General features: G+C 50.0%; 1 protein-coding gene across 3 annotated transcripts in view; it reads left to right on the top strand.

Annotated features, from left to right (window-relative positions):
• PRKCA (protein kinase C alpha) overlaps positions 1-26080 on the top strand; it is a 371546-nt gene extending 345466 nt beyond the window's left edge. For all 3 annotated transcript variants that reach the window (XM_045526942.1, XM_045526943.1, XM_045526944.1), the window contains 3 exons: positions 6667-6774; positions 8394-8534; positions 19656-26080. In XM_045526942.1, coding sequence (XP_045382898.1) covers positions 6667-6774; positions 8394-8534; positions 19656-19820 — 414 coding nt within the window. In that variant the 3' untranslated portion in view covers positions 19821-26080. The remainder of the gene's footprint in view (positions 1-6666; positions 6775-8393; positions 8535-19655) is intronic.
• Positions 26081-27343: the final 1263 nt, after the last annotated feature.

The raw sequence follows: 27343 nt of genomic DNA, 5'->3' as shown, positions 1-27343 counted from the left end.
CAGACTAGAACTTCAGAACACAGGCCTGCGGGAATGTCTCTGTCCCCTCCTGATGCCTGGCTTCCCTTTTCTCCAAGCTTTCCTGGGGCTTCATCCCCTAGGGGAGAGCTCAGGGAATGCCCTGTTCCAGCAGGAAAGTCCCCTTTGGGGTGCGTTGTGAAGTCCTGGCCCTGAGAGGATTTCCAGGCCTGCCTTGGAGGTTTTCTAGTCTTGCTCATGCCCCACAGAACACTGGGTTCCTGCTCTCCGCACCCAGTGGGTCCATAACATTCCAGAGTGTTCCCATCATTTCCCTCCTGCTTCTCATTGCCATTTAGCCTGCCTTGTGTACATCCCTTGAAGTCCTCATAATCTCTGTTGAAAATGGTGATCTTCTTCAAAAATGACACCTTAAAGGCATCCCACATTCTGGTGCCATAGCAGGCACAGATAACAGCCTTTCCTCCGTTAAATCTTTACTTTGCGTGCTGCAAACACAGTATTTTCATTCAGAGCCCCTTCTTCATCTTCCTCTCTGACGCCTCAATGCAAATCTAAACCTATTCCTCGGACGTGACTCAGCCCGGAGAGGATACCGAAGGCTCCGAGAGTACTACCCACAGCTCACAAAGCTCCAGGAGTGTCAGAGACCCAGCCAAGGGAATAGATGCTGTTATTGAAAAGGAAGATTAATTATAAAGTTGTTGATGGGGCTGTGGCCTAAATTGGTCCTCTTTAATCACAGAGGGCTGAAGATGAGCAGGAAAAAAAATAGTTTATTGCAATTTTCTTCTCATTTGTGTTATTTATTGTCAGCAGCCAAGGGGACAGTTAAGCATAAACAGGCTGAGTCTTTATTCAGTTGCTGAATTGCTTGACAAATATCACTTTTGGGGCATAAATAGTATTTACCCAGTACTCTAATGAGCATGTCGCAGCTCAGAATGTTCACAGTGTTCATCATAAAGGGACCGGCCCTCTCTTCTTTATGTCCCTCTCTACCAGGGTTATTTATGCTTTGTCTTCATTCCTGATGAATCAGTAATTACCACTCTATCTAAGAACTTCAGCCTGAGTTGTCCATGGGTGCTCTCCCACCCCCCCACCACAGGTTATCAGGGATTTGCAAATAAACATGGCAGGGTGCCAATGGCCACTTACTCTAGTAAGTAAGTTAGGAATAATTTTGTACCCCAGCTACTCAGGAGACTAAGGTGGGAGGACTGCTTGAGGCCAGGAATTCAAGACTTCAGTGAGCTATGATCATGCCACTGTACTCCAGCCTGGGTGACAGAGCAAGACCCCATCTCTTAAAAAAAAAAAAAAAACTCAAAAATTACATATTGTTAAGGGTTGAGGGGAATGTAACCCATTCAGAAAATTAAGGTAACCCAAGGCTCGTTAACAGGCAGCTTAGCCAGGAATACTGAGTCCAGATTTGTAGAAATTAAAAAATAACCGTGAGAATGGGGTAAAGAGGGGAGAGAAACCATCCAAAATGGGCATGTACTAAGTACCTGGGTGACACAGTAGCCCCACTGTCCCCAAGCTAGATGGCTGGAATTACTGGAAAGGAAAAAGAGTATGATCATAATTTTTCACCATTGACTTGCCTGAGAGCAAGTGCTTACCTGTCACAATGCTCCAGGGTGGCCTGCAGGGACTTAACAAAAGCCATAAACATGTTCACATCCTTTGGCTACATAATGGCACACCTGGGACATTATTCTTAGCAAGTAATTCAAACAAAAAGAGGTTACGCATAGATGTTTACAGTTGCATCAGTTATTAGAGTACAACGCTGGAAACGGTTGCAAATGTGCCCATGGACCACTGGATCGGTCATGATGATGTCTCACTTCAGTGGCATTCAGCTCTGAATGCGAACACTGGTGGCTGCAGAGAAAATGTGTTTGCAACAGTCCGTGAAAAACAAGGAACTCCAAATTATGCATTGTAATTTGAAAAGAATGTAAGAAAGCCTAAAAATCCACATAAAAATAAGAGCAGTGTTTCTGTTTAGGTAAATGGAACGTGGATGCTTCTGTCATGGATTTCACCTACCCCCAATATTACATGATTTTAATTTAAAATAGGGCTCTAGGGAACTTTTCTGAATGTGAGGGTCATTACTGCTGTTCAACGGGTGTTTCTGGCCTTCCCCCCTCCTGGCACGTGGGAGGATTGTACTTCCTGGCTTATGCGTAAGTGCACAGGGCACGTGACCAGCGCTGGCCAATGAGATGAGAGAGGAAGTGCTGGGGGTGAGGCCCTGAGTTGCAGGCAGGGACAGCCCAGAGTGCATGCTCCAGCCCTGGGCTGCAAGACCAAGATGGTGGCCACTCCGTCAGGGTCCGACCCTGGGTGACTGCAGTCAGCAGAGCCCTCTGCCCACCCCAGTGGACATGTAGCATAAGCAAGAGATAGAATGTGTTGGCTTAACCTTTGGAGATGTTCTTAGTTGTTTGTTGCCACCATAAGACCGACCTAGCCTATCCTCATTCTAGATCCCCGAAGGCACAGTCTAGATACAAATAGTCTATGTCTTGAAGTAAGCCGGTCACAAGAGTACACGTGTTGTATGATCCCATTTATATGAGATGCCTAGAGTAGTCAAATTCATAGAGACAGAAGGCAGAATGGTGATTTCCAGGGCCTGGAGGGACAGGATGATGGGGAGTTTGTGTTTAATGAGTGCAGAGTTTCAGTTGGGAAGATGAAAACATTGCGGAGGTGGATGGATGGTGGTGATGGTTGCGTAACAGTGTGAGTGTACTTAATGCCACAGTGCTGTGTGCTCAAGAGTGGTGAAGATGGGCAATTTTGTTATGTATATTTTATCACAATTAAAAAATAGCATATATCTTTGCAACAGAAGAAGCAGTAGGAAAAAGTATGTGTTTGATTTGATGGCATTCCAAAGCTGGGAGGAGGTGCTTAACTACGCCTCTACCTTTTACCCAAGGACAGTCCTCTTCTGCCTTCTTCAAGGTCATCGTCTGCAGCCTGGCAGGTAGTTTCAGAAGCAGCATAGAAGCTGCACAGCCCTGCAGCTCTGAGGGAGGCCGACCCGATTCCCGTTGGCCCATTAGTGCTGGGGAGTCACTCCAGGTCACTACCCTAGAGGCCAGTCCTGTCTGCCCAATGACTTAAAATGTCTCAGCTCCTGGGGCTGCCCCCTCTGAGTTTTCAGAACTCACTGCTGCATATCGTGCAGGATAGGAATCAGCCTTCTGGAGTTTACCAAGATGCTCTTCCCCCACATTAGAGCCCTCTTTGTGGGCTGCAAGGACCAGCAGCCGAGCATCCTCCACTCATCCCTATCTTGCCCCTACCAGGAGTGGCGCTGGGGTCATCCTTTGCTGGCTAACTACAGGGCAAGCGAGGGGAAGTGGCATTGCCCATGATGGCACAGAGCCCAAGCTCCGAGGTCAGGATGGTTGGGCTAGTCCCTGCATCCTGAGATTGTTCTGAGGGTTGGGTGAGCGATGCTGACAAAGCAGTCCACACAGCGCCTGGTGTGCAAAAAGCCTGAGGCATGAGCATCACTGCTGTCGCCGGCGCTGCTCTTACCTCGTGCCCATGGTCCTCCTCCTCGATTAGAAATACAGACTCACAGTGGGTGAAAAGCGCAGCGGGTAAACACGTGCCCCCTCCCTGGGATGTGGTGACAGGAGAAGCGCTACTCCTTGGGCCCACACCAGAGATGGAATATGGGATGAATTTTGATGCTCCGTCACAGAAGAATTTGGTTTTGTGGCTTTTGTGATTGCTTAGGAATCTCATTGCAACAGACAAGCCTAAGAGGCCTCTGAGGATCCTTCCAACCCCAGACTAATCATTCATAGTGGGTTAAACAGCTTTCTTTATTGCAGGACTTCTCAGGGCCTTTAAAATGGAAATGTTAATACAGATCTCCAGAGAGGGGTAGAGAATGCAAACTTTGCCCCAGAAATATGCTGTAGGGGTAATGTTCTAAGGAAGATTCTTTGGGGTATGTCAGCATCCAGGTGTCCTGCCCTCAACGGGGCACAGAGAAGCTTCCCTTGACCCACAGAATCTAATCCCTGATACAGCTGTTTACATTTCAGAAATTAGTGTGTGTGGGGACAACGCATCTGGCAAAGCTGGTCCCCAGGCCATGAGACAGTGGAGCAGGTATGGCAGGCCAGCGCCCCGCAGAGAATGTTCCCCCAAACAATTCCTGGTCTTCCATATTTGGGGAGGGAAAGGAGCGGCAGCAGCTTCAAACGAGGAGGCTCTTCTCACTGCCTCACTCGAGAAAGACTCCTAGGAAAGATTCACCTGCACTTGTCTTAGGCCTTTGGTTTGAATCGTCCGTGGCTCGGGCCCTGCAGCATTCCTGCTGCTAGTACTTGAGCGCTTCCAAAGAGGCTGTTTGAATCTCGCTGGCACCTTTGTCACCACTCAGTGAAGCGCCCCACATCTGGCCCATGCAGTGACACAGGCCCCGAGCTCAGAAGAGCCCCACGTGTTTGGTTTGGTGCTCTGCTGGCGCCGTCTTGAAACTCGTACTAGTTTCTTAATAAGGGGCCCCGCATTTTCCTTTTGCACTGAGATCTGCAAAGTGTGTAGCTGGCTCTGACCAGAGGCCTTCCGGGCCATGTCGTGAGGTGTCTGTCAGTGACCCGGAAGCAGAGCCTCTGCCCCACCCCAGAGCACGTTCACGCTGCAGAGAGCATGCGCACAGCAAGTTCGGGTGCACGGCAACCCTGCAGGGGCGCAGAAACCACGCCACGTTTGTTTTAGTCACAAAAATCTCCTCGGCCAAAAGTCGCCCACATTTATGGATCACTGCTGAGGGAAAATGCTGTGGGTGCCCTGCAATAGGTGTCCAGAAGTGGGTTGTGCGCTGTCGGGCAGGGAGGATGTGGGGTGACCCTAGGGCTGGCCTTGCATCATGGCTCTCAGCTGGGTACACACGCCCCCCTGCTGACGCAGGTGGCGTCTGCAGCCCGCACTCCCCGGTGGGCCCTTCCCAGCCACCTGCCCGTGTCACTCCTGCCCATGGAAATCGCCATAACAGGCTTCCTCTGCCCTGTTCTGAGTCACCCGCAGGCAGGCTAATTTTACTTCTCACCCACCTGTGTGCTTCCACAAAATTAAACTTTCTTTATAGCAGGGACTTACAACTAGAAAACAGGCCTATTTATATATACTTCAAGACCAAAAAAGTGGAACAGGCACCCTGCCCTCTGTGCTCCCTTACCTGGTCCCCAGGTGGGGTTGTTTATAGACTTGGCATCATTCCCTGGGGGCACCTGACTCCTGTGTACTGACCCCCTGTCCAGCCCATATCCGGGGCTGGGCAGAGGGCCCAGGTCAGGTTTTGGGGTGTCAGATGAACAGGGTGGGGGATTTGTGGGAGGCGATTGAGGGGAGGGGTCTACTTGGTTCAGCTGCTCTGTCTCACTGGTAGAGGGGTTCCGGTAAGAAGGGACATCCTGCCGACCGCACAATCGTCTTTGATCCATAATGTAGTTTAAATTTAAGCGAAACTCCAGCAGTCTCTGAATCCTACCCACATCAGCCAAAGGGACTGACTCCTCCATGAGGAAGGAGCATCACAAGATTAAACATAGGGCTGCCCCCCTGCTCTGCCTTTTTTATGCCAAGCTCAAGGTTACCTGAGCTAAAGGGGACCACTGAGGAATTCCCTGTGACCCCTCCTCCTGTGTGCCATCCAGCCAGAGTGACAGGTAATTTGGCAGATCCCTCAGGATTAAAGACATGCTGGAGGGAAAAGATTGCAGGGCGTCCTGAGCTCAGCCTTTCCTCCTGGAGGATTCTCAAAGCCCCTCCCAAGAGAGCTCCTCTGCCTTAAATAATGATACCGCCAAGTAGCTTCATCGGACACTCAACTGGGTACAACACAAAATACCAGGCACTTTACATACTCACCAGAAACCCCGTTTTACAGATTAGAAAACTATGTTTTAAAGAGGTAAGTCACTTGCCTCCAGACCCCCAGCTAGGAAGCAGTAGAACTAGAATTCTGGTCCGGATCTGCCTGACTTTAAAGCCATGCGCTCCCATGAGGCCACCATACCACGTCCTCTCAGCCTGGTGACTGTAAACCCGGTAGAAGAGGACAAGGGAGGGGTCCGATGGAAGCGAGGCCCCATCCCTGCCACCATGTAGGTGGCAGGCCACCACAGAGCAGCTCCTTGTCAGATCAGGGGGCCCAGTGTGCATTCCTGGGGACGTGCTCTTTGCCTGTGTTTCTGACGTCCCCTTCACCCCAAGTGGAGGTGCTGTTACTCTCTATCTGCTGCCCCCACCTTCTGAACACAAAGCCATCCATAACTTAACTTGATCATAATTGGGTTTTTAGCACATAATTACAAGATTAATGGATTAATCATAATTTATTTGCAAATCATTAAAAGCATTACTCAAAAACATTTTCCCCAAAGATTGTCTGAGTTGCCCAGGGCGAGATAATTAGAGAGACAGAGGAAAAAAGTAAAAAAAAATGAAAAACACACAACCATCAACCTCATTAAGGATAATCAAATAAACCCACAAGTTAATTGAGCTAACTCTGCTGTCTGCGGTGTGCCGAGAAACCAGGTCTATTTCTTGGTGCTGAACTGGGTCTTCAGGCACCATGTTAGTGAATTACTCTGCCTAAATATTTTCCCATCCTTCTTTTTTCTGGAATAGCCTCCGTTTGACGGTGAAGATGAAGATGAACTGTTTCAGTCTATAATGGAACACAACGTTTCCTATCCAAAATCCTTGTCCAAGGAGGCCGTTTCCATCTGCAAAGGAGTAAGTAGATTCGGATCAAGAGGTTCAGTAGGAAAATTCCTTCCCCACACTTCCAAGAGAGATGGTGGAAGTGCCACAGACTCCTGCCACTGCTTGTCAGCCTTGGAGGGCCGGGGCTTGGTGTCAGGAGGGGCATAGTGGGAAAAGTGAAGGCTGGGAGAATGAGTGGAAATCCCAGTGCTTTCTGGGACTCTGGCCCATTCACCTAATCGTAATGCATTTGTTTCCAACCCTTTTCATAAAATTGCAGTGGAGATCATCACAAGTCATCACAGGCCCTTGGAAAACCTTAGTTCTTGGTCTCATGCTTCACTTGGCCTAAACTAGTTCTTTGTTAGTTTTTCTTCTTTTGGGATATAACATACGTACAGAAATGGTGTGTAGATAAATGAGTTTCCACAAAATGAATAGGCCCATGTAATTGCACCCAGGTCAGGAAACAAACTGTTTCCAGCACCCAAGAAGCCCCCTCCTGTCCTGTCTGCTGTCACTGCCCCAGCCCAAGACAGCCAGGCTCCTGAACCCTAACCTCATGGACTAGCCTTGCCCGTTCTGAACTTTGCACAAATGGAATCTCACGGTGGGTGCTCCTCGACCTGGGTTCTTTCACTCAACGTTGTGACTGTAGGTTTTATCTATGTGGCGATGTGGGGTTATATTCCTGCTTTCAATGGTGTGTAGTAGTCCACTGTGTGAACATATTTAATACATAAGTTTCTGTATCTATTCTACTACTAGTGGGTATTTGGGCTGTTTCCACTTTGGTTTGAGGCTGTTGTAAATAGAACTGCTGTGAACCTTCTGGGTCATGTGTCTTGGTGCACATACGACCACATTTTGGTCAAGGAAATGCCTAGGAATGGAATGACTGGTTGTAAGTTGGCTGGTTTTTAATGGCCAAGTTTTAGGTCACAAAATTATTTTCAGACTTAGCCAAATGGAAAGTAACACACTCTTAACATTTTCTGGTGAGTTTGATCATTTGGGAAGCATTTATCACATACCTTCCAAGGGCAAGCACTTGGAAGAGATCCTAAGGTCAGGAAGAACTGGCTTCTGCCTGTAGAGGGCTGGTGATCAGTGCTTGCCGCTCCAGCCTGCAGTGGGCCTGTGGAAATTAACTAGTCACCTTCCTTATCACAGCATCTATTTTTCCAATCCATGAGTCTTTGATAGTATTTTGGCCCAGGCAATAAATAGGCACATGATGCTTGTTACAGCAATCGTATGTGATACCGGACTGTGATACTTTCAGGACACACAGTTTTTAGTGATTGCATGCTTTTTTACCAGTTAAACATATAGAATGGCAGCTCCGAAACAGATAATGTATGAAGATGCCACTTTAAATTCTTCTTTTTCCATTTGGCCGTGGGTTCTGATTGCTTCCCTGTTTCCTTATCTTGAAAGTCACTATAGAAAGGCCTGTACTTGTCAGTGTCATATTTGTGAGTTGGCTTCACTCTTCATACAAGCCACTGAGTTACTCGGTAAGCACCCTGGGATGCCGCCCAGTGTTCACAAAGTCAGGGCCGTAGGCAGAGCCGGGCAAGGGAAAGGCACTGTCTCTGGGAATCCATTGTCGCTCAGTGTTCTCTTTTCCTCCCTTTACTGTCTAGCTGATGACCAAACACCCCGCCAAGCGGCTGGGCTGCGGGCCTGAGGGAGAGAGGGACGTGAGAGAACACGCCTTCTTCCGGAGGATTGACTGGGAAAAACTGGAGAACAGGGAGATCCAGCCCCCATTCAAGCCCAAAGTGGTGAGTCCAGAAAAGCAGTCTGTTTCTGAGCCCCATCTCCCCAAACTCTGGAGTGTCCCTGTTCCCCTTTTCTTGGAGAGAGGAGGCCAGTGACCCCTGGCCTTGTAGGGTGAGTAAAATGGCCAAGTCCCAGCCTTGTCCTCAGTCCTGTGGGCTGAGCAGCCAGGATTCCTGCTGACTTTTGGGACAAGGACAGGGGAGGGAAGGAGGGAGGGGAAATCTATGTACACCTGGCCCTCCAGTAGGTCAGTGCAGGGCACCCCCAAACAATTAGAGAGTGAGGACAGGTCTGCTTTGGGGACTGGACTTTGCGGACTCATATACCCAGCAGAGCTGTGTTCACAGCCCTGAGTCCTTGGCTGGACAAGCCTCCGTGTCTGTCTCCAGCTTGCCTGGATTTGCCGTGCACCGATGGGAGCCCTGAAGCACAACTCAATCTTGGCCAGCTCGTAGCCAGAGCCTCGGTGCAGCCTCACATCAGCCACTGCCCACCCCCCACCCCCGCTGCAAGAAGAGTGTGTGTCACCCACCAGTTCTGATGTCGCCACCTTTATTTAGAAACTTCCTGTGTGATTCCCATTTTTTTTCCATTTATTTAACAAACACTATGTGCTAGGCCCTGTTCTCTATGCTTTACAAACATTAATTCATTTAATCCTCCCAGTAGCCCTATGAGATGGGTGCTCTTGTCTTCCATTTACAGTGGAGAAAACTGAGGCACAGAGAGGCTGAGTCACTTGCCGGAGGGCACACAGCTAATAGGTGGCAGAACCAGGACGGAGTCTGTGTCCCTACCCACTGCACCATTGCTCTGTCTCGGTGACTACCCTGATTCTGGGTCTATTGATTGCAGCCAGGGCATGTCTCGCCTCCTGTTTGTATCTATAGAGGTAAACTGAGAGTGCCTCCTCACTCGCACCACCTGCCACTCTGCAGTGCCCCCAAAGGGGTCCCATCTCTAAGGGCCAGGCGGATGGTGCCTTCCAGCCCTGCCACCGTCTTGGCCAGCGCTGGGCAGCCACCCATAGTCCCCCTCCTCCGAGACTGCAAAGGGAGCTGCTTTAGTCCAGAGTTTCAGAAGCATCCACTGTGTCAGTTCGGCTCAAATATGTCTCCTCGGACAAGTGTCCCCTGAGCGGGCGGAGGGGACCCCACGGGGTTTCAGAGCTGCTGACTGGGTAGCACCCAGCTCTATTCTTAGAGCAGCAGCTTCCTCATCCCGTGTGCCTCTGTGTTCTCCACCCCAGAAATAAAACTGCGGTTGGTGAGCCCACTTGATTTTATTTTTCTAAGATATTTTTAGCAGTAACATTAATCAGGTCAGTTGACTTTCTCCTGAATCATCGTTTCAAATAGGGCCCTTATCTGCCACCCCTACCTTCTCTTTAGCCGGCCCCACACACTGATTTCAGGGGCTTCTCATGGGATCCTACCCCTCAGTGTACAAAACCTGGTTTTTAAGGTTTCGGGGTCTGGCCAGAGTGATAAACGATGCTGCCAATGGTCTCAGTAGAAAATTCTGTCAGGGAGTTTCTTTTTTCCCTTTTGCCTTTTATATTATCTTCTTAAATTAAAATATGAAGGGTATGCAGTAACACCTTAAACACAGTTTAGTTCCCTTACAGGAGCAACACAGAGTTGCACACTGACCCTGCTTTAAAGGTTGAGCAAAATGCAATTACTTGTCAGTCACTTTCCAGAAAGAGCTGAGTTGCAACAAAGCTCACCATAAAACCATCTTTTTTGGTATATTCCAACCTTATTTCAAAAGATGGTGTTTATTTGCATGGTTTCCCACTTTTTGTGGCTTCTTGGCCCTGAACCTGGACGTGGGGAAGACAAGAGAGAGGGCGACTTGGTTCTGGCAGCCAGGATGGTAGGTGGTTCCCCATGGCCCACGTGAACCACGGAGAGCCAAGCTGTGCCCGTGGCAGGCGCTGCGTTAGGAGCGGTGTTTATTTATTTTTCATTCCTGGAGTGTACTGCTTTTTGCATGCCTGAACTCACAAACACAAGCAGAAATCACAGACCAAGTCCCCGAGACTGACGGTTCTGTGCGAAAGGCTGTGCTTGGCGAGAGCTCAGGCCAGAGGAGGGGAGAGGCCACGTCTGCTCAGAGGTTCCCCAGGCAGAAGCCCGCATTCTGCGGGAGAACCTGTGCACGCAAGAGGAGGAAGCTGGAAAGAACAGACGGATGGGAGACGGACCACAGGGGAAACAGCACGGCAGTGGAGGTCAGAGGCCAGAGGGTCAAGGACAAAGTAATAAATGGGACAAGTTCTGGTCCCCAGGAAGACAGCAAAGAGCGGCTTGAGCTCTGTTCCACCACCACCCGCCCCCCCTAGTCCCCACACCTGCCACATCCAGGAAGCAGCTAGGCTCTGAATCACAGATGGGGCGGCGTGTCCGAGACCAGAGCACCAGAAACACCACGCCAAGGACAATTCCAGCAGTCGAAGAGGACATTTAGCACAGAAAGCAACCAGAGTCAAGGCTGCAGAGTACACTGTGGTTAACACAAGCTGCAGGGCAGAGCCAGCTACGTGTAAGAGCTGCCCTGTGACGTGTCCCCGCTTCCTCGGTGAGAAGTGTACTGTAATTCCCTGAGCCATAACTAATTGAAAAGTCAAAAGAGCTTACGGATAAAATACAGGGCTGAGCATTCATTCCCTGCCAGGCGGTTTTGTTATTTCAAAGAGAGATGCAGCAAGGCAAGCCCAGCCAGTGCTGCTCAGGAAAACAGAACAACTAGGGAGACACGTGGCCGCCAGACGCTGTCCCTGACCATGTGCACTGAGCCCATTTCTGAGAGGGTCTCGCCCCAGAGCAGTGCCATTAGCCCCAGCTGGCCACCCTCGTCTGTCATGGTGAAGTTTGCCTGGCCCGTGTTTTAGCAAGTGCTGGTGAATCAGCTCCCTGAGACTGAGAGGACTGAGGACTGGTGGCTGCTGTCACATGCAGAACAGCTGCTGTCCCCTGGGGAATTAGCCTTTGCTGACTGAAATATTAATACCAGCAGCAGCACTTCAAGTACTCGCCATTATTTGCTGGGCGCTTCTGCAGACCAGGTTTGTGCTTGTAGGATCAAGAATCTATCATCTTTGTTTTACTTTATTTTTTAAATATTTCTGAACCTCCAGTGAAAGATTATTCCAGAATCACTGACTTCCCTAAGGAGGACAGAGACAATCTATCGCCGGACAGCCGCAGAGCTTATCCAGAGGAATTGGCATTCCCATAGCGTGCTATCTTTTTTTCATCTTCCTGACTGCCAAAGTGACATCACTGAAGTTAACCTTTAGACCAAAGTACCATGCAAAATGTAAGATCCCCCCGCAAAAGACATTTCACAGTACTCTCCATGATCCATCACAAGGTTCTGCACAGGACTTTCCATCTCACGGTGACATTAAAGGAGAGAGGAGAGTGACTGGCATCAGGTGTTGGGAACTGTGACCATGTCCCCTGACAATGACAAGTCCAGAGACTGGGAGGTGAGGGAAGAACCTGCCCTGTAGCAGCCAACAGTGGGACAGTCCAGTCCTGGACGGATCCATATCTGTCCCCAAAAGGCCACCACATGCCACTGGGAAGATGAAGATGATTTTCCAGAAGACAGAACAATCACTTGGCAGGGCAGAGCCTTTCTTGAGCCAGTTTACTTTGTAAAACAAAAGCAAAGACAACAGCAGGCAGCTGTGCCCTGCTCTCCTGGAGATGAGGCAGCCACATAACCATGTCTTCCTCTCTGTGAGAAACACTCAGAGCAAGCTGGTTTGGGGGACCCTCGGCTCAGCACAGGGGTCGTCAGCTCGGAGTTTGCCTGGTGTTCTCAGCAACAATCTACGTCATCAGAAAGAGGCCCGCTAATGTTCAGAAGATTCCATGTAAGAAGATACCTTTTATTTAAGCTTAAAAAAGATGTCACCTCTGCAAAGGGTAATCTTCAGTTACTGAGGGAGAAGCCAGCGTCCACCCTGCCTCCCGTGGGGTCCCGTGGAGTAGGGTGGGTGTGGCCAGCCTGCATGGCCTAGCAACCGGGAAGCTCACCAAGGGGAAAGGAAAGCAAGTTCTTTCTGCTTTGCCTGAGCCACAAAAGCCCCAGTGTTCTGATCCAGCGTCACTTTGAATTTTGTAGGCTTTTATTCAGATTTATAATTCATGTGAATAAAATGGCCAAGAATAGCTTTCAAATTTCCACTCATCTGCCCGTGATGAGTAGCAGTTTATACAAATACCGGGAGTATAAAGTTAATTGATTTTTCTTTTTTAAATGTCTGTCCATTGACACCAAGGAGCCAGAAGCATTCACTGTAGTTAACTGGTTATTGGAGAGAGAGAAAGTGAATCTATAAAGTTAACACAAGAAGTATATTCCAGAGCAGACAGGTAGGCAGAGCGCTTTGGAAATAGGCCTTTCACAGGTGGTCTTTCTTAGGAAATTACTGAGGTTATTTTATCAAAAACAGAAAAAAAAAATAGAAAAGATTTCATCAGGACATTGGCATCCTTGCAGCAAGAGCCAAAGGGAATAAGCACACTGAGGGCAGGTGTGGGCGTCACTGCGGTGAGAACACACGTCGGGACTCCCTCCCAGTCACCACAACGTCCCATGTGTCACAGTGCTGTCAGAGTGTTTGGAGAGCTTGATGGTGGTTTAATTACCGAGGTTGGTACAGTGATCCCTTTAATTTTTAAAAACTTTCATCTTGAAACAATTTCTAATCTCAGATTTGCAGAAGAGTCAGGAAAGTAACAATTTCTGCATTCCCTTCACCCAGAGTCCCTAACGTTTTACCATGTTTGCTTTGTCATTGTTTTTCCAGCTCTGTCTGGTATGTGGGTGCAAACACAGGCACATAGACATGTTTTTTTCTGAATCGTTCGTAAGTTGCAGATGTGATACCTATTTCCACCTAAATAATTCCGTGTGTATTTTCTGAAAATAAGGACATCGTCACAGTACTGTGTTCTTTTAATAATTACTCTGGAAAGTTCCGAGCAGCAGCTCTGCATGCAGGGGAAAGGAGGAGGGGCCCTGGCTTGATCTGACTGATACACTGCCACTAATCAGTTCTCTCGGGTGGCAGGTAGCCTCGTTCTCTGGGCCTTTCCGTTGAGTCAGTGGCAGCGATGCTAATTAAAATTGAGATTCTCAAGACTTGGGGAGTTTGCCGACAACATACGAACACTAACCAGACTTTGGAGACTAGAATAAGTCACATCATGATGTATTTAGGTTTGATTTAAGCCTTTAAACCTGTCTAAGACAGCATCTTTGACTTTGTTAACGAGGGGCAAGCAGTTTTTCCTACCTATTCTTTGATAATTACTCTCCCAAATACTTTCCTGCGTAGAAGAGAAAATGAAAAAAATGAGACATTTGAACTAATAATGAATATAAATAATGAGCACTATCGCAAGCCACAGGGAGCTTCAGTGAGGGGTGGCAGCATAAGGACAGACCCTGTGCGCTTCACGTTGTGTGACTTGACACATCCCCATCGTTGGCAGTGAAGGTCCCCAGCGATGATGGCCATTGCAACTTCTCTTGGGAAAGGATTTAAGAATCCTCTAATATGGACATTAATATAAAGAAAGACCACATGGAGTGCAAGTTTTTATTCCATAGGATACAGCCCATGATATGCCAGAACCTTTCCCCTCGTGCACATGTCTCTCACACCCACAAGCATCAACTCATTTAAAGTGTGGCTCATAGCCTGTGTCTATTAGCAAGTTCATTAACAGAATCAGCCTTCCTTCAGAACAGAATTTTCCCTTTCTGGGATAATGTGCTAAGGCAATAGGTTAGACGAGTACTAATTTTGTCAGAGCAACCAAAGACTATATGATATTGGCAGGAGGTGAAGGAGAGCCCGGTCTCTTCTTTAAAAGTTATTGTTAAAATGCTATCGTTATATGGTGAAATAAAACAGTTAAGTGGTAGAGAAGGGTACAGAATGAAAAGGTATCTCCCTAACTACTGATCCCACTATCCATTATCTTTTCTGCACCTTCCGGAAGGTTGTCTGCATGTGTAAACATATACACGAGCGAGGTCGAGCCATGTTTTGCACCTTGCATCTTTCAGAATGTGATATATTCCAGAGGTTTCTTTCCACATCGGCTCCCGTGGGTTTATGGCATTCTTTACGCGGCCAATTCCCAACTTCTGAGTTCCCAGGCCAGGAGCTGACTGTTCTCCAAATGCTGTCCTTTGTCCGTTCTTGTTCTCCAGACCATCTGTACCAAAATGCACTGGCTTCAGTGGGCATCCAGGTCTTCGGTGAGCACATTTCCAGAAGCTTGGGTGGCTAAATGAGCAAACTAACCTCACTTTTTAACCCTTAACCGTGTGTTCCTGCTTGTGTTGGTCATGCACGGAAGACTGTCCCTGGGCATGCTGGTCTTTACAGAAAGGGCAGATCCGTGGCCAGACCCCCTCCCTGAATGGTTCCGTAGCGTGGACCTTACCTCCCAGGAAGTCCAAGCAAAACGCAGCAGCCCGTTTCTGCTGTCGGTTATTTGACTTCAGTGAAGACAGTGCACAGCCACGGGGCGGGGAGCTGAGCGCAAACGGTGGCCATGTGCTCGCTGAGGCACTCGCTGGACGCCGGCGCTGGGATTTGAAGGACAAGGAAGGGCTGCCGTAACACCAAGCACGTCCTGCTGCAGTAATCGTGAGAGAGACCCCTACCTGTATGTTTCCCTTCTCCGCAGTCTTGCAACCTGCCTTTCCTCTTTATTTGCTCTGCATTCTTCCTCCTCCTCTGGGTTTTGTTTGGTTTTGCTTTTTAACGGCAGTGTTTTTGAGCTACTCATATTCCCACACTCATAATTCCCGTAGCCGTGACCATGGGGTCGCATTCTACGTGAATGAGACCCCGAGGTACCGGGCAGGGTGGAGCCCAACACGTGCATTGCTCACGCTCGGTGGCCTCTCAGGTAAGAATCGCCGGCAAAGCCCAGGCTCCCCACACCCTGGCCCAGGAGGAGGGGCCGTGAGGGGACCCTGTGCCACGCGGGGCTTGGTGGGGATGCATCGCGATCCCAGCTCCTCTCGGCGGTGCACATCCCTCTGCTTTGTAACGTCTTTACCGCGCCTGATTTCTCCTGGGTTTGTTTTATTCATTGATAATTGGACCGAATGGATTAGGGAGTCAAAAATGACAAAAGAGTCGATCCTGAATCCAGAGAGAAGAAGGGGAGGAGGTAGATTATTGATAGTTCATTCATCCCTCAAACGTCGATCGCGTGCCTCTGACGTGCCGGCACTTGCTAGGCTCATGTCTGTGCCATGCTGCCTCACTCAGGAAGGCTCTCACATTCCAGTTCCCTTCCTCGTATGACAGCCTTGGAAAGTGGGTGGTCACATCCCCGTCTCGCCTTCGCAGAGAGCTGTAGTGCATTGCCCGAAGCGGTAACCTTGGCCGTTTGATCTCTGGTCCTTCACGCTGCTGTGCCCCACTTTCCTGTGGCTGTCCACGCTGCCCAGGGAACAGAAGGCGTCATCTGGTCTCAGGGAGAGCCAGAGGAACTCGCCCGGGGCACACGCCGTCCAGTTGGGTCTGGGCTGCCCCCTGCCACCCTCCGCCCCTCTGTCTGTGTCCTGAACCAGCCGTGTGGTACGTCACGTCCCAGAGGGCAGAAGCCTCAGTTGACAAAAGGTGTGGGTGGCTTTTGGAGGTGAAAGTGGTGGCACCCAGCCGGGGGTTTTGCTCACAAGGCGTAGATGTTGCTTTTAGCTCCTGTGTGTTGTCAGGTGGCCCAGAGCTCTGAGGCCACCGACGGCCCAAACCTGCCTGCTGTCACAGACTGCTGCAGAGGCTGCCCTGCCAGTGGCTGTCGTGACAGCCTTCCTGCCTCCTCCCTGCGGAACGTTGGGAGGACGTCTGCAGTCAGGCCAGCTCCGCTCCTCACCCGATCAGCTGCTCATTCACGCGGCCACAGGCGCCGGGTGCCCCTTCCCCCTCCAGTCCCCGTGCCGCCTCTCGTTCCCCGCTCAGATCTGAGCTGGCGCCCACCAAGTCCATGGTTATGAGTAAGGCCAGGTCGCAGGTGATAGGAAGAATCTCTTCTACGTTAGGGGCACAATAACTTCTTGAATCTATTATCTTTCTTTTCCACGAGGGTCCAGAGAGCTCTGATTTTCGTTACCCTTTTCAGGAGGAGGTGGTGGTGGTCATGAAGATAGTCGAAGCTCTGCACGTAAACAGCTTGAAAAGCAAGTGCAGTGTGATTTTTCTCTGTGTGAGATCGGGGAAGATTCTAAAGAGATTTAGAGGAGGGAGTCCACAGGAGTTTCCAGCAGTGACAAGCATACGTCACCATCACTCAGTGCAGTCGCGGAACAGCCCCTGGGTCGACCTGGGCTCTGCACCTTCTGCCTTAGCCCTGAAGTCACCAGCACAATCGTAGTGTGAGGCCTTAACCAGCGAGGTGTTTTTGTGCCGTTTGTCACAGCACTTTATAAGAAGTGGAAGGTCTCGGGAGTGACCCTTCCCTGGACGCCAGGCTTACATTTGATGTCCTCAAGCCTCCCGCCCTGGACTCCTCAGGCGTATGTTTCTGCGTCCCCATTTTAGATCTTGGGAACTTTTAGTTTGCTTTTTATTATTTTTCTTTGGCAGTAAAGCCATGGCTTTTGGAAAGTTCCAGAGCAAGGTGATTTGTGAATACCATAAAAGATGGTACTAAAAGGAAGGTGAGACCTGTGTGCTCCTTTCCTGGAACGCACTGATAAATCTCGAGCTGGACCGGAGACGACCCACCAGGGCAGAGCCTTCACCTTGGCTGGCTTTGCTCTGCAGGGACTTGTATCTTTTTATTGTGTTTTTTTCCAGAAGTTCCTTCTTTCTCATCTTTGCACAGAGTATCAAGAGAAGTATGAGTGATCTCTTGCTAAGGGAGTATGCGTCCAGCCCCCGGGAGCCCTGACCGTAGGTTCACTTGAATTTCCAGGCAAAGGATATGGATTGATCAGGTTCCAAAAGGGCATTTTCCCCGAAGCCAGCTCCACCTACCTGTAATGCTCCCGTGATGTTTTCACCTCGGTTTCTGCAGCGTCTCCATTCTCTGCCCTTGTGAACAGCTGCTCCTGCCTAATTTCCTCGTTTGGCCCCCACATGTGCCCTCCCACTGACCTTGGGACCTACTCAGCCTCTGATATGGTCTTGGTGTATATACCCAGGGTTTCTCAGCGGCAGCACAGCTGACATTTGGAGCCAGTAATCCTTTGTCGTATATGTGTATGAGGGAGGAGGGGCTGCTCTGTGCCTTGTAGGATGTTCCTCAGCATCCGTGGCCTCTACCCGCCCTTGCCCTGCCCGGGTCATGACAACCAAAACTGGGTTCCCTCGGGGGCAAAGCCATCCCTGGTCGAGGACAGCTGGTATATCCAAAGGAAGGTGATTTCTTTAGCTGTTACCATCACAGCGGTATCTGAATTTGGTAGCCCAGTGGAAGGAAGCTTCTGTTTGCTTGCTTAACTGATGAATCAAGTACACGCTCGTGATTAATCCCTGGGAAGAGACAGCGTGCCCTTACTTATTTTTCGAAGAGCCTCTGTCAAGGTTTGGGAATGGCCTGTGCACGTGGGGTGGTGTGAATGGCGGGCTCTGCTTTGACATATGGGAACGTGGGGTGTGAGAGTGGGAGCTTTGCTGTCCCTTTTGAGGGCGGCAAGGCCTGCGTGAGGGTGAGGCCTCACATCTGGATGGCTCCGCAGAGCGACCTGAAGGGCCTCTCATCCCCCACCCACATACACGTCCCCCACCCACATACCCACCAGTCACTGCGGGGAGAAGTCTCCTTGGGTGAAGAGTGGGAGGTTCCTTTTTAAAAGGAAAACAAGCCCAGAAAGGAAAGCTGTTTGTTACAAAGACCTTTCTTTGAATTCATGACATGCTTTCCTCCTCAATGGGTACTTAGGAACGGGTTTTATTTGATGAAGAGAAGGTGGGAAAAGTATAATGAAACTAGATTCTCAGGCAAACCTTCTAGAAGATACAGAAAGGCCAAAAAATAGGGGTGAGGAAGCACAGCCCGTGAGGCTAAGCTGCCTGTGCCGTCACCAGCACCACGGGCCGGGTCCTTTGCCTTCGTAACAGCCCTGGGGGGGAGGTGTGGTCCTTCTCCCTACTTTACAGAGGAGGAAATTGGGTGGACCCCACTTCACAGTTTACCTAGAGCTAGTCTCTGTGAAAGATGCAAGGATGCTGGTTAGTTGAAAACTTCTGCTAACGCGGAATTAACTCACGTTGCCCTGTGGCACCACCAGCACGGGAAAGGGTGATAATGTTGACAATCATTCTTCATATCCCCCTGAGACGCCCAGCTCGCCCTGTTTCATTGTCACCCTGGGATCCCGGGACTTCAACATGAAGCTTCCTGGGCAGGCGGAAAAGTGGGAAGGACGCCCCTTGCCCCATTCGGATCGGGCTCTGAGCAGTGCTGCTTAAGCTGCCGCCTTTCCCGCCATCCACACAGGGCACCGGGGCAGAGCCCGTCCACCCTGAGACCACCCTGTAAATAAGCCCCATGTCACCCTGTCTGCCAGTTGGCAAGCTCTATCGAGGTGTGCAGAATTCCAGCTGGGCCCAGACACGAATCTCCAGACCTTGCCACATGTGGCTTGAAGCTTAATTTAGGTGCTGGGGTTTTTAGCACTCACCAGGAAGGCAAAGCTAACCCGGCTTTTACTTGATCGCAAATACTGTTGCAAAGAACCAGACATGGGCAATGATCTCACCCTCTCCATGTTGGGGTAACTGCCCGCAGTCCCGGCCACCATCCCGCTTTGTCACGGTGGTTCCGGGACTGGCGACCCAGTGTGCGGCGTTTGTGCTCTCGGCTCCGCTTGCTCCGCGAAGTGAAGTGAAAGAGGCTGTCTCCCTACCTTAGCGCCGCCATTCTGGGGCTACAATGAGTGACTCACCGGTTTTTGTTTGCTGTGCCTGGCTTCTGAATCCAGTAGGGCTGCCAGTCCTCTGAGATCTTCCCGCCTAACCAGCCCCGATTCCCGCCCCGCCGCGCTGCTCCCCAGGGGGCTCCTGGAGAGCCGCCCCTGTGCTTTGTGATATTCACTGACCCTTCCCTCCTTGTCTTTTTCCTCCGCAGTGTGGCAAAGGAGCAGAGAACTTCGACAAGTTCTTCACTCGAGGACAGCCCGTCTTAACACCGCCGGATCAGCTGGTCATCGCTAACATAGACCAGTCTGACTTTGAAGGGTTCTCGTATGTCAACCCCCAGTTTGTGCACCCCATCATCCAGAGCGCAGTATGAAACTCACTGGCCAGAGAAAACGCCCCCCACCCCAGTCCCCCGCCCCCCAGCAGTGGGAAATGATCCTTAAGCCTAAAATTTTAAGGCCATGGCCTTGTGTCTTGTTGCACTTGGAGGCCTGAAAATTATAGGGTTATTAGTCCAAATGTGATCAACTGTTCAGGGTCTCTCTGTCACAACCAAGAACATTATTTTAGTGGAAGATGACATAATGTACAGTGTCCAGTTTAATTATGTAGAAGTCACATCTGGCTGTAGATTGCAACCCTTCCTAGAAAGCAAATAGACTCTTGCCCCCTTTTGGGTACGATTTGATATATTTTCCATGCCCTCTGTCTGTGGATTTTCACCATCAGGATTCCCCAACCAGAGATGTTAAAATGAACCTGCCCCAGCCCAATGGGCTGGAAACATCTCCACCCAAGACATCTTTGCAAGGAAAGTATGGGGCACCCAGAGAGAGAGCAGGGAGGGATCGGGGCTCAGGGAGGCTTTGAAATACCCTCTGCCTCTGTCCTCTGCCTCCACGGAAACAGTCTCTAGAACCTAAGAGGCCAGGATGGACCTAATCACTGTCCCCAAACATTGACACATCGTAACCCAACCATGGTCCAGTGGTTACCAGTTGAAAAAAGAAAGAAAGAAAACTTCAGATGAGTGTTGGGTGAATCTGTCCTCTGGTACCTACTTGGTTGATAACTGTCTTGGTACTTGCATTCTTTTTAAGAGGCCAAATCATTTAAGGACTTTGCTAAAGAGCATGTGAAATCATTTCAGATCAAGGGCAAACCATTGTGTGTGTACGTTCCTTTTAATCTCTAGGAGATTATTCTTCGATCCAGGGTGCCATCAGTAATCATGCCACTATTCACAAGTGTCGTTAGCCAACCCCCCACCCAATATTTTGCTCCCAGTGTCGTCACCCACCCCTGAGAAACTCAAGTGTGCGCTCCACCCCCTTTTGTACTTATTTATTTAATAGGCTGCGGTGTCGTTTACGGAAGTACGATGTACAGTGACTTAATCGGCGTGTTGACCCTAGCACCAGTCCCTACTGGTTGGTTTTCTTCCCTCCTCCAGCCCTTCATGTCCACTTAGGGATGAAAAACAATGAGGTTTTGGTTCCCATTCCCAGTTCTTGTCAAATGACACCCCTGGAGCGGTCGAGTCAGGAAACCTGGATGCACAGCGGCTCAAAGATGTTTTATCACTAGAAGGATTTTAATATGTTTTGCAAATGCATCATGCAATGAATTTTGCATGTTTATAATAAACCTTAATAATAAGTGAATCTATATTATTGATATAATCGTATCAAGTATAAAGAGAGTATTACAATAATTTTATAAGACAATTGTGCTATATTTGTGAAGGTTCTTCTTTCTAATCTGCTTTTATGATTAAGTTTTAGCTTAATTCTTTACTGCTGTGCTTTCTCCGCCCCCCCCCGCCCCCTCCCTGCTTTTGGGCACTGTATCAGATATATTAATTTTTTAATGTGGATCTAATTTCAAAATGAATGGCTACTTTACATGATCAATTAGGCTTTTACTATATATGTGTCTATGTGTATATATATATATATATATATATATTTGATTCTACCTGCAAACAAAAATTTTGTTTGTAGGGTTATTTTTGAAATGAGACTCTCTCTTTTAGCTTCTCAATGCCATCTTCCATTTGGGTTCCTCTGCCACTCTTCCTCTTGGGAACAACGGGAGGTGTCTGACTCCAGGGTGCCTAGTACGTTTGTGCACGTGTGGCGTTGTCACAGCACCCGGGCTGAACTTTGTGTGTTCGTGTTTGTTTTGCTCTTCCTTTCAGCCACGTGACTGTTGGTGACTCTGGGGGCGGGAGGGGTGGGAAGACTCCCTCCTTGCTATGTGTACCTGGATGCACCAGAAGCTTGCTGTCTGTCCGCCCCGAATGCCCCGCCGTTTGCTATGAGACCCACCACCACGTGTCCACCCCTGAGCACAGCCACACCCTGCAGGTGCCAGCACAGCCTTTTCAGAGGCTGAAGGTCTCCCTCCAGCCATTGCTGGAATTGGCCTTGCCAGGAGCACTGCTTTGGCGAGACACCCCTCAGTGCAAGGCCCTCAGGGGAGCCAGGCTTCTACACCAGAAAGTCAGAATGCAGGCAGCTATTGGGCCTTGCAGAGAGCTGCTCTGGTTCCTCCCAAAAGCATCTCCCTCTGGCTGTTGGCCTGAAGTTCACATGACACACAGCCACTGAAGGGTCTTTGAGGCGAGAGGCCTGGGCTGTCCTGGACACCCGTGAGTGGAGGAAGAGAGGGAGCAGGGAATGGGCCTGAGCAGAAGAAAGCAATTTTTTCTGCCATCTTTTAGGGACCTTAGACATCCAGACTCAGAAGGGGCCCAGCTCTGGGCCTGCAGTCCTATCGGTCAGTGCACGTTCTGAGGGCATGTCCTGACCGGCTGCACCTCATTTGGTCCAGTGGGAAAGAGACTGGTTTGTAAAAGAGCCTAAAAGACAAAAGGGCCAGTCCCTGTTCCCCAGACGGGAGCAGCGGCAGGACTGATCCCCGCCCAGCCAGGAGAGGCAGAAGCCCCACGAGGGGGTGTGTGGGCTTAGGGACCATTCGTTCCAGTGCCCCAGGCCGCCTGCTGGTTTTAAGCAAGGCTCAGGCTCAGGCTTTCGCTCAAACAGCCAACCCGCAGTTCAAATTCCCATTTCTCTCGGAAACATTCACTGTCCCGTCCCGGATGGCTTGTGTTCCTTCAGAATGTGTGGCAAAGTTTCCAAAGACAGTGCCCTAACCATGGGGCCCGGCGTTCTGCCTGAGGGACAGCAGACTGGAGAACAAACCTGGGGAGGGGAAAGCAGTAAAAACAGGGGCGCGGCGACGTGTTCCCGGGATGTGGCCTGCGTTAGGCGTTGCTGAGTATTGAGCTTAGGTAGAGGCCAGTGCTGTAAAGATCTGAGCAGCCAAGACAGTTATCGCTGGAAGACTAATGTGGCTAACCACGAACAACTGTCACCCACAGAGTCGACTTAGCAGCTCTCATGGGCATTGTGTGAGATGCGACAGCAGGGAAAGCGCTGCTGTTGGAACTGCGGCAGCCGCGTGGGAGGCAAAGGGACGACTCCTTGAAGGGGCAAGTCCTGCCCCTGAGCACTGCCTGTGCCGCCGGGCTGGTGGAGGTCCAGGCCGCCAGGCAGAGTCTAGCACAGTCCCAGTCTCCACAGGCCCCAGGGGACTGTGACTGTGAAGCCCGTTGGGATTGCTTTGCGTTGTTCTGCCTTGGAAGGTGGCGGCCGCTCTGCGGCAGAACTTCTCTCCAAGGCTGTGGGCCAGCGGGCTGGCAGCCCGTCTCTTGGCATCTCGTCTAAAGCCACCAGGTGCTGGGTTTGAGAGGAAGTCGCTAGAGTGTGCCGCCAGGCGCAGCACCCAGGGTAGTGTGCGGGAACTGATCCAAAAGGTGGGTAGGAAACCCCTGGAGCCAAATGATCGCTCCCTGCGCTTGGACTTCTCTTTCTTCCCCTGGCCTGGCACGGTTCATGCAGAACCGCTGCCTGCCTGTTCTTAGCAGACGTGCGAGGCCTTCTTAGCAGGGATTTTGATAGAAAATCAGGAGGTTGAGAGCTCTTTGCAAACTTGGCCTGAGATGCTGGGTTGAAAGATTGTGGAAGACCAAGATTAACACAACCCAGCAAGAGGTGTCGAGCGTCTCTCCGAGCTGAAGCCCTTAGGAGGGCAAGGTGACTTGCTGCAGTGGGCGTGCAGCCCCTTGAGAGCCCCCCGCTGATGAGCGGGGAAGGGAGAGGCTGGGGGCGGCTGCGGTCAGAACGGCTAGGCAGGAGCGGGGCAGAGGGTGCCCGCGGGAGAGGGAGCTGCTGTCATCCGCAGTGGCTTCCCGTCGCAGGGTGTCAGTGCAGATGGGAGTTACCGTCTGCTGGTTCTCGAGAGTGTGTTTTGCCAGGGACACAGTCTGTTCCTCCTGAGAAAACACCCCCCAAATGCCAACAGCATCCACACCAGCTGCTAGAAGCCCCTTCCCCTCCCCTCACTCCCTCGAAATAGCTCACAGTTCTCTGGGCAGAGCCAACGAGTTCCTGCCCGTGTTCCTCTGTGGCTTCCTGCTGAGAACGATGGCAGCTGACGATGGATGGAGAAGTCACAAGAACAACTAACACTGTTCCCACCTGGTTCCACCGAGCAGGAGAAATTTGAGTTGTTTTTGCTGGGATTTGTTTTCTCATTACTGATGAGGGGGAAGTGAGAGTCTTACATTTCTAAAAGCCTCAGAAAGGCAACACCATCTGACAGTCATTTTCTCACTTTGGTCTCACGAAGTCACCTATTTCTTGTGTGTTCGTATCACACTATTTCCTGTTTCTTTATAACCCGGCAAGGGCAGGAGTGCCTGGTCCCTGCCGAGCACACCAGACAGCCGTCAGGAAGGGCGCAGTGAGCCAGGGGCCCGAGTGACCTTGAGAGCTACAGGGAGAACAGCAGGCACTACAGTCATCGGGAAGGAAAGGGACATGGGGTTATTAGTGGCTACGCACCAATTGGACGAGGAGTGTTGGGAAATGTTTTCAAAAATCCTCTCCTGGGCTGCATTTATGAAATATACTGGACAGTCATTCCTGCCGCCTCCCATCTGGCTGACACAGCGAATCTCGGGCTTGCTGTGTATCTCTGCTCTGAGAAGGTCCAGAACGTTTGGGAAGGGTCCCCGAGGTTTCCATGGGTGAAGGCAGTCATCTAGGAATGGTGTCAACCACAATGTTGTCAATTCGGTGATGTCAGGGTCCTTGGGAGGGTTAAAATTGTGAATGGTTATGAACCCTGGGCCTCTCATTCATGTGATCAGGGGTCAGTTAACAACTGTTCGGGTCGTACTCGGCCATCAAACAGCCTTACAGTGACCCTGCCAGCCCACAAATTCCAAAGACTTTTTTTTAACCTTAAGGACGTTATTAATTTGTTAATTCCAATAGAACAGCTGAACATACTGGGCTATTTGTACTTTTTTATAGAGAACTTTAATAATACAATGCTTTAAAAAATGAGTTTTTAAAATGAAGCTATGGACAATTTCATAAAGTTCCAACCACATGGAGCCTGTGAGAGGACCCAGCCTGGGTCCGCTGGGGCACCCCAACCTGCATTCCCACCGCAGGGGTTCCCCGTGCCAGTGGGCCATAGGGTCCACATCGGAATGACCACAAGTTCAGGTGCAACTTGTTGGCAGACTGATGCTCGGTGTGTTTTTAGTAGACACTGGGGACAACCACTTAAGGTCTAGAAACTTTCAAACCATAGGAAAGATGGCTCTATTGTCCCCCAGGCAGATGCAGCCATAGGGTAGCATTCCCAGGGGTCTCTACGACCCCTTTCTTCCCTCTGTGAGGCTCCGTGACCACCCTTGGGCAGGACGAGGGGGACGCTTCCTCGGCTCCGTCCCCAGGTCTCTCATACTTGAGATGTGAAGAGTCAGAGGTGCCCTCTGAGGATTCCGCCCACTGGGCAATTCAGAAATGCTTCAATATCCCCGGAGATCAGAGGCAGCGGCAGGCGTGGCTGTTGGCCTCTTTCATAGTAGTCACTTATGTGTGTAGACAGAACCCTACTTTTCAGAAAATAGGTGTCAGGTCCACTTTCTAAGAACCCTTTTTTCTAAAATAAGACAAAAGGTGGCTTTGCATTTTCTGATTATACAGCTGTGTCTTTGTCTCTGCTTAACTTTAGGAGTATCTATTCCTGTGATTGTGGATTTTTGTTGATATTCTCCCCGGAAGAATGTGATCCTTTTCTTGAAAGGTCGGTTTAGTGGAATATTCAAATCATTCATGAAGGCAGTTACTACTTTGAGTCCAAGGTTTTCTAAAAATTAACCTCACATCCCTTCTATTAGGATATCTCAGAGTATCTTTTATAGACAGAAACATTTGACATCATCACTGTCGCTACGTGATTTTTTTGTGTGAAGGACATACCGTGTTTAAATCATTAATTGAAAGCCATCATTTAAGACCCCAAACTTGTATGGAGGAAGAGATGGAGACTGAGGTTTTTCCTTCTGTGTAAGCACCTACTGACGAAATGTAGAGGCCATTCACCTGTCAAACGACATTGGGTTATGTCGCAGATGAGATGGATGTATAAATTACTGCATTGCTTTTCTCAATTTGTATGACCTCTAATCTTCGTTTGCATGATATGCTTTGTTAGATACATTCATTGTAGTTTGGAAGCCAGCGTGTATGAATAAAGATAACGATCCTCCCTTTGTGTGCTTAGCCTCATTTGCATCCCTTTGCGGCAGGGCAATTATTTTTCCTCAAGTGTTCGTGGGATAGCATTTGACTCTGGACACACTCTGCGGAACACGGTCGTCTCTCCACCTGTTTTTCAGACAGGCCTCTTCATTTAAAGTCCCATTGATTTTTCTCTCAAAATACTGCATGCTTTGAATCAAAGCCCAAACAGTGACTGGGATAATGCAGTGGGAGGTCATTCATTTGTTCATTTATGCATCAACCGTTCCTGTGGGCACCTGCTCGCTTGGGGCCAGGAGTGGTGCCAGGTGCTGGGGACACAGTGGAGAGGAAGACTGGTGTGCCCCCTGCCCGCATGGAGCTTGCATCCTTGCACCCCCAAATTGCAGGGACACACGGCAACTTATGAGGACATTGTCCAAGGATGGATGGTCCTCTTCCACTGGAATGAAAGATTCCAGACAGACTCCTACCCAAATCTTGAGAATTTTTCTCCCAAAATAGATACTTTTCACACATCCTGTTGGCCACATGGTGGATTCAGCTTCAGGGCTGTCCCCACTTCTCATGTCAGAATCCTCATTCTGCATTTATTCATGGTTGAAAGTTGTGGGAAATTTTCAAATGTGGAACATTCAAAAATACCCAGTGCTTAAAAACTCAATGCCATGAAGGGAATTAGCCTCAAAAAGAATTAAAACAACAACAGCAAAAACCCCACGATTTCTAAAAGCCAAGGGCCAGCCTTGGCCAAGCTTGTCTTTGCCCTTCCTCGCCTCCCTCCTGGGGGATGTGCTCTCCCCCTGCTCACGGCTCACCCCACCGCTGCCTCCCCCCTGCCCACCCCTGGCCCCCCAGTCCTGCAGTCGCCCAAGCTGGGCTGACTTTACGTTTGTGCATGGCTGTGGCTGTTCCTTGCGTCGCCTGGTAGAATGGCAACGCGAAGGTGGCTTATCGTGGCGTGTTAGCCCGCCCTCAGCTCCCACCAGTGTGCTGTTTCATTTCATTTCATTTTTACTGCAATGCAGAGTGGAGCGGAGTGGGTCACCCTACACAGAGGCAGCGTCCTCAGAAGCAGCTGGTGGCCTGAGGGCCTCAGTGGGTCCACCTGAGTTCACCCCTGTGTGGGAGTTTGGGGGGGAGGGTCTCAGAGGCACAGCTGGAATCCAATATGGCTGGTCCTCCTGGTCCCACCCACAGAGGCCAAGGGGACAGTTGTCCTTCCAGGGATGTTGTGTGCCACCCAGAGTAGATGCTCCAAAACCAGTCC

The sequence above is a fragment of the Lemur catta genome, chromosome 15 (assembly GCF_020740605.2).
Source record: "Lemur catta isolate mLemCat1 chromosome 15, mLemCat1.pri, whole genome shotgun sequence".
NCBI lineage: Eukaryota > Metazoa > Chordata > Mammalia > Primates > Lemuridae > Lemur > Lemur catta.
The sequence above is the reverse complement of the archived record's forward strand: the minus strand, read 5'-3'. Positions and strand labels throughout refer to the sequence as shown.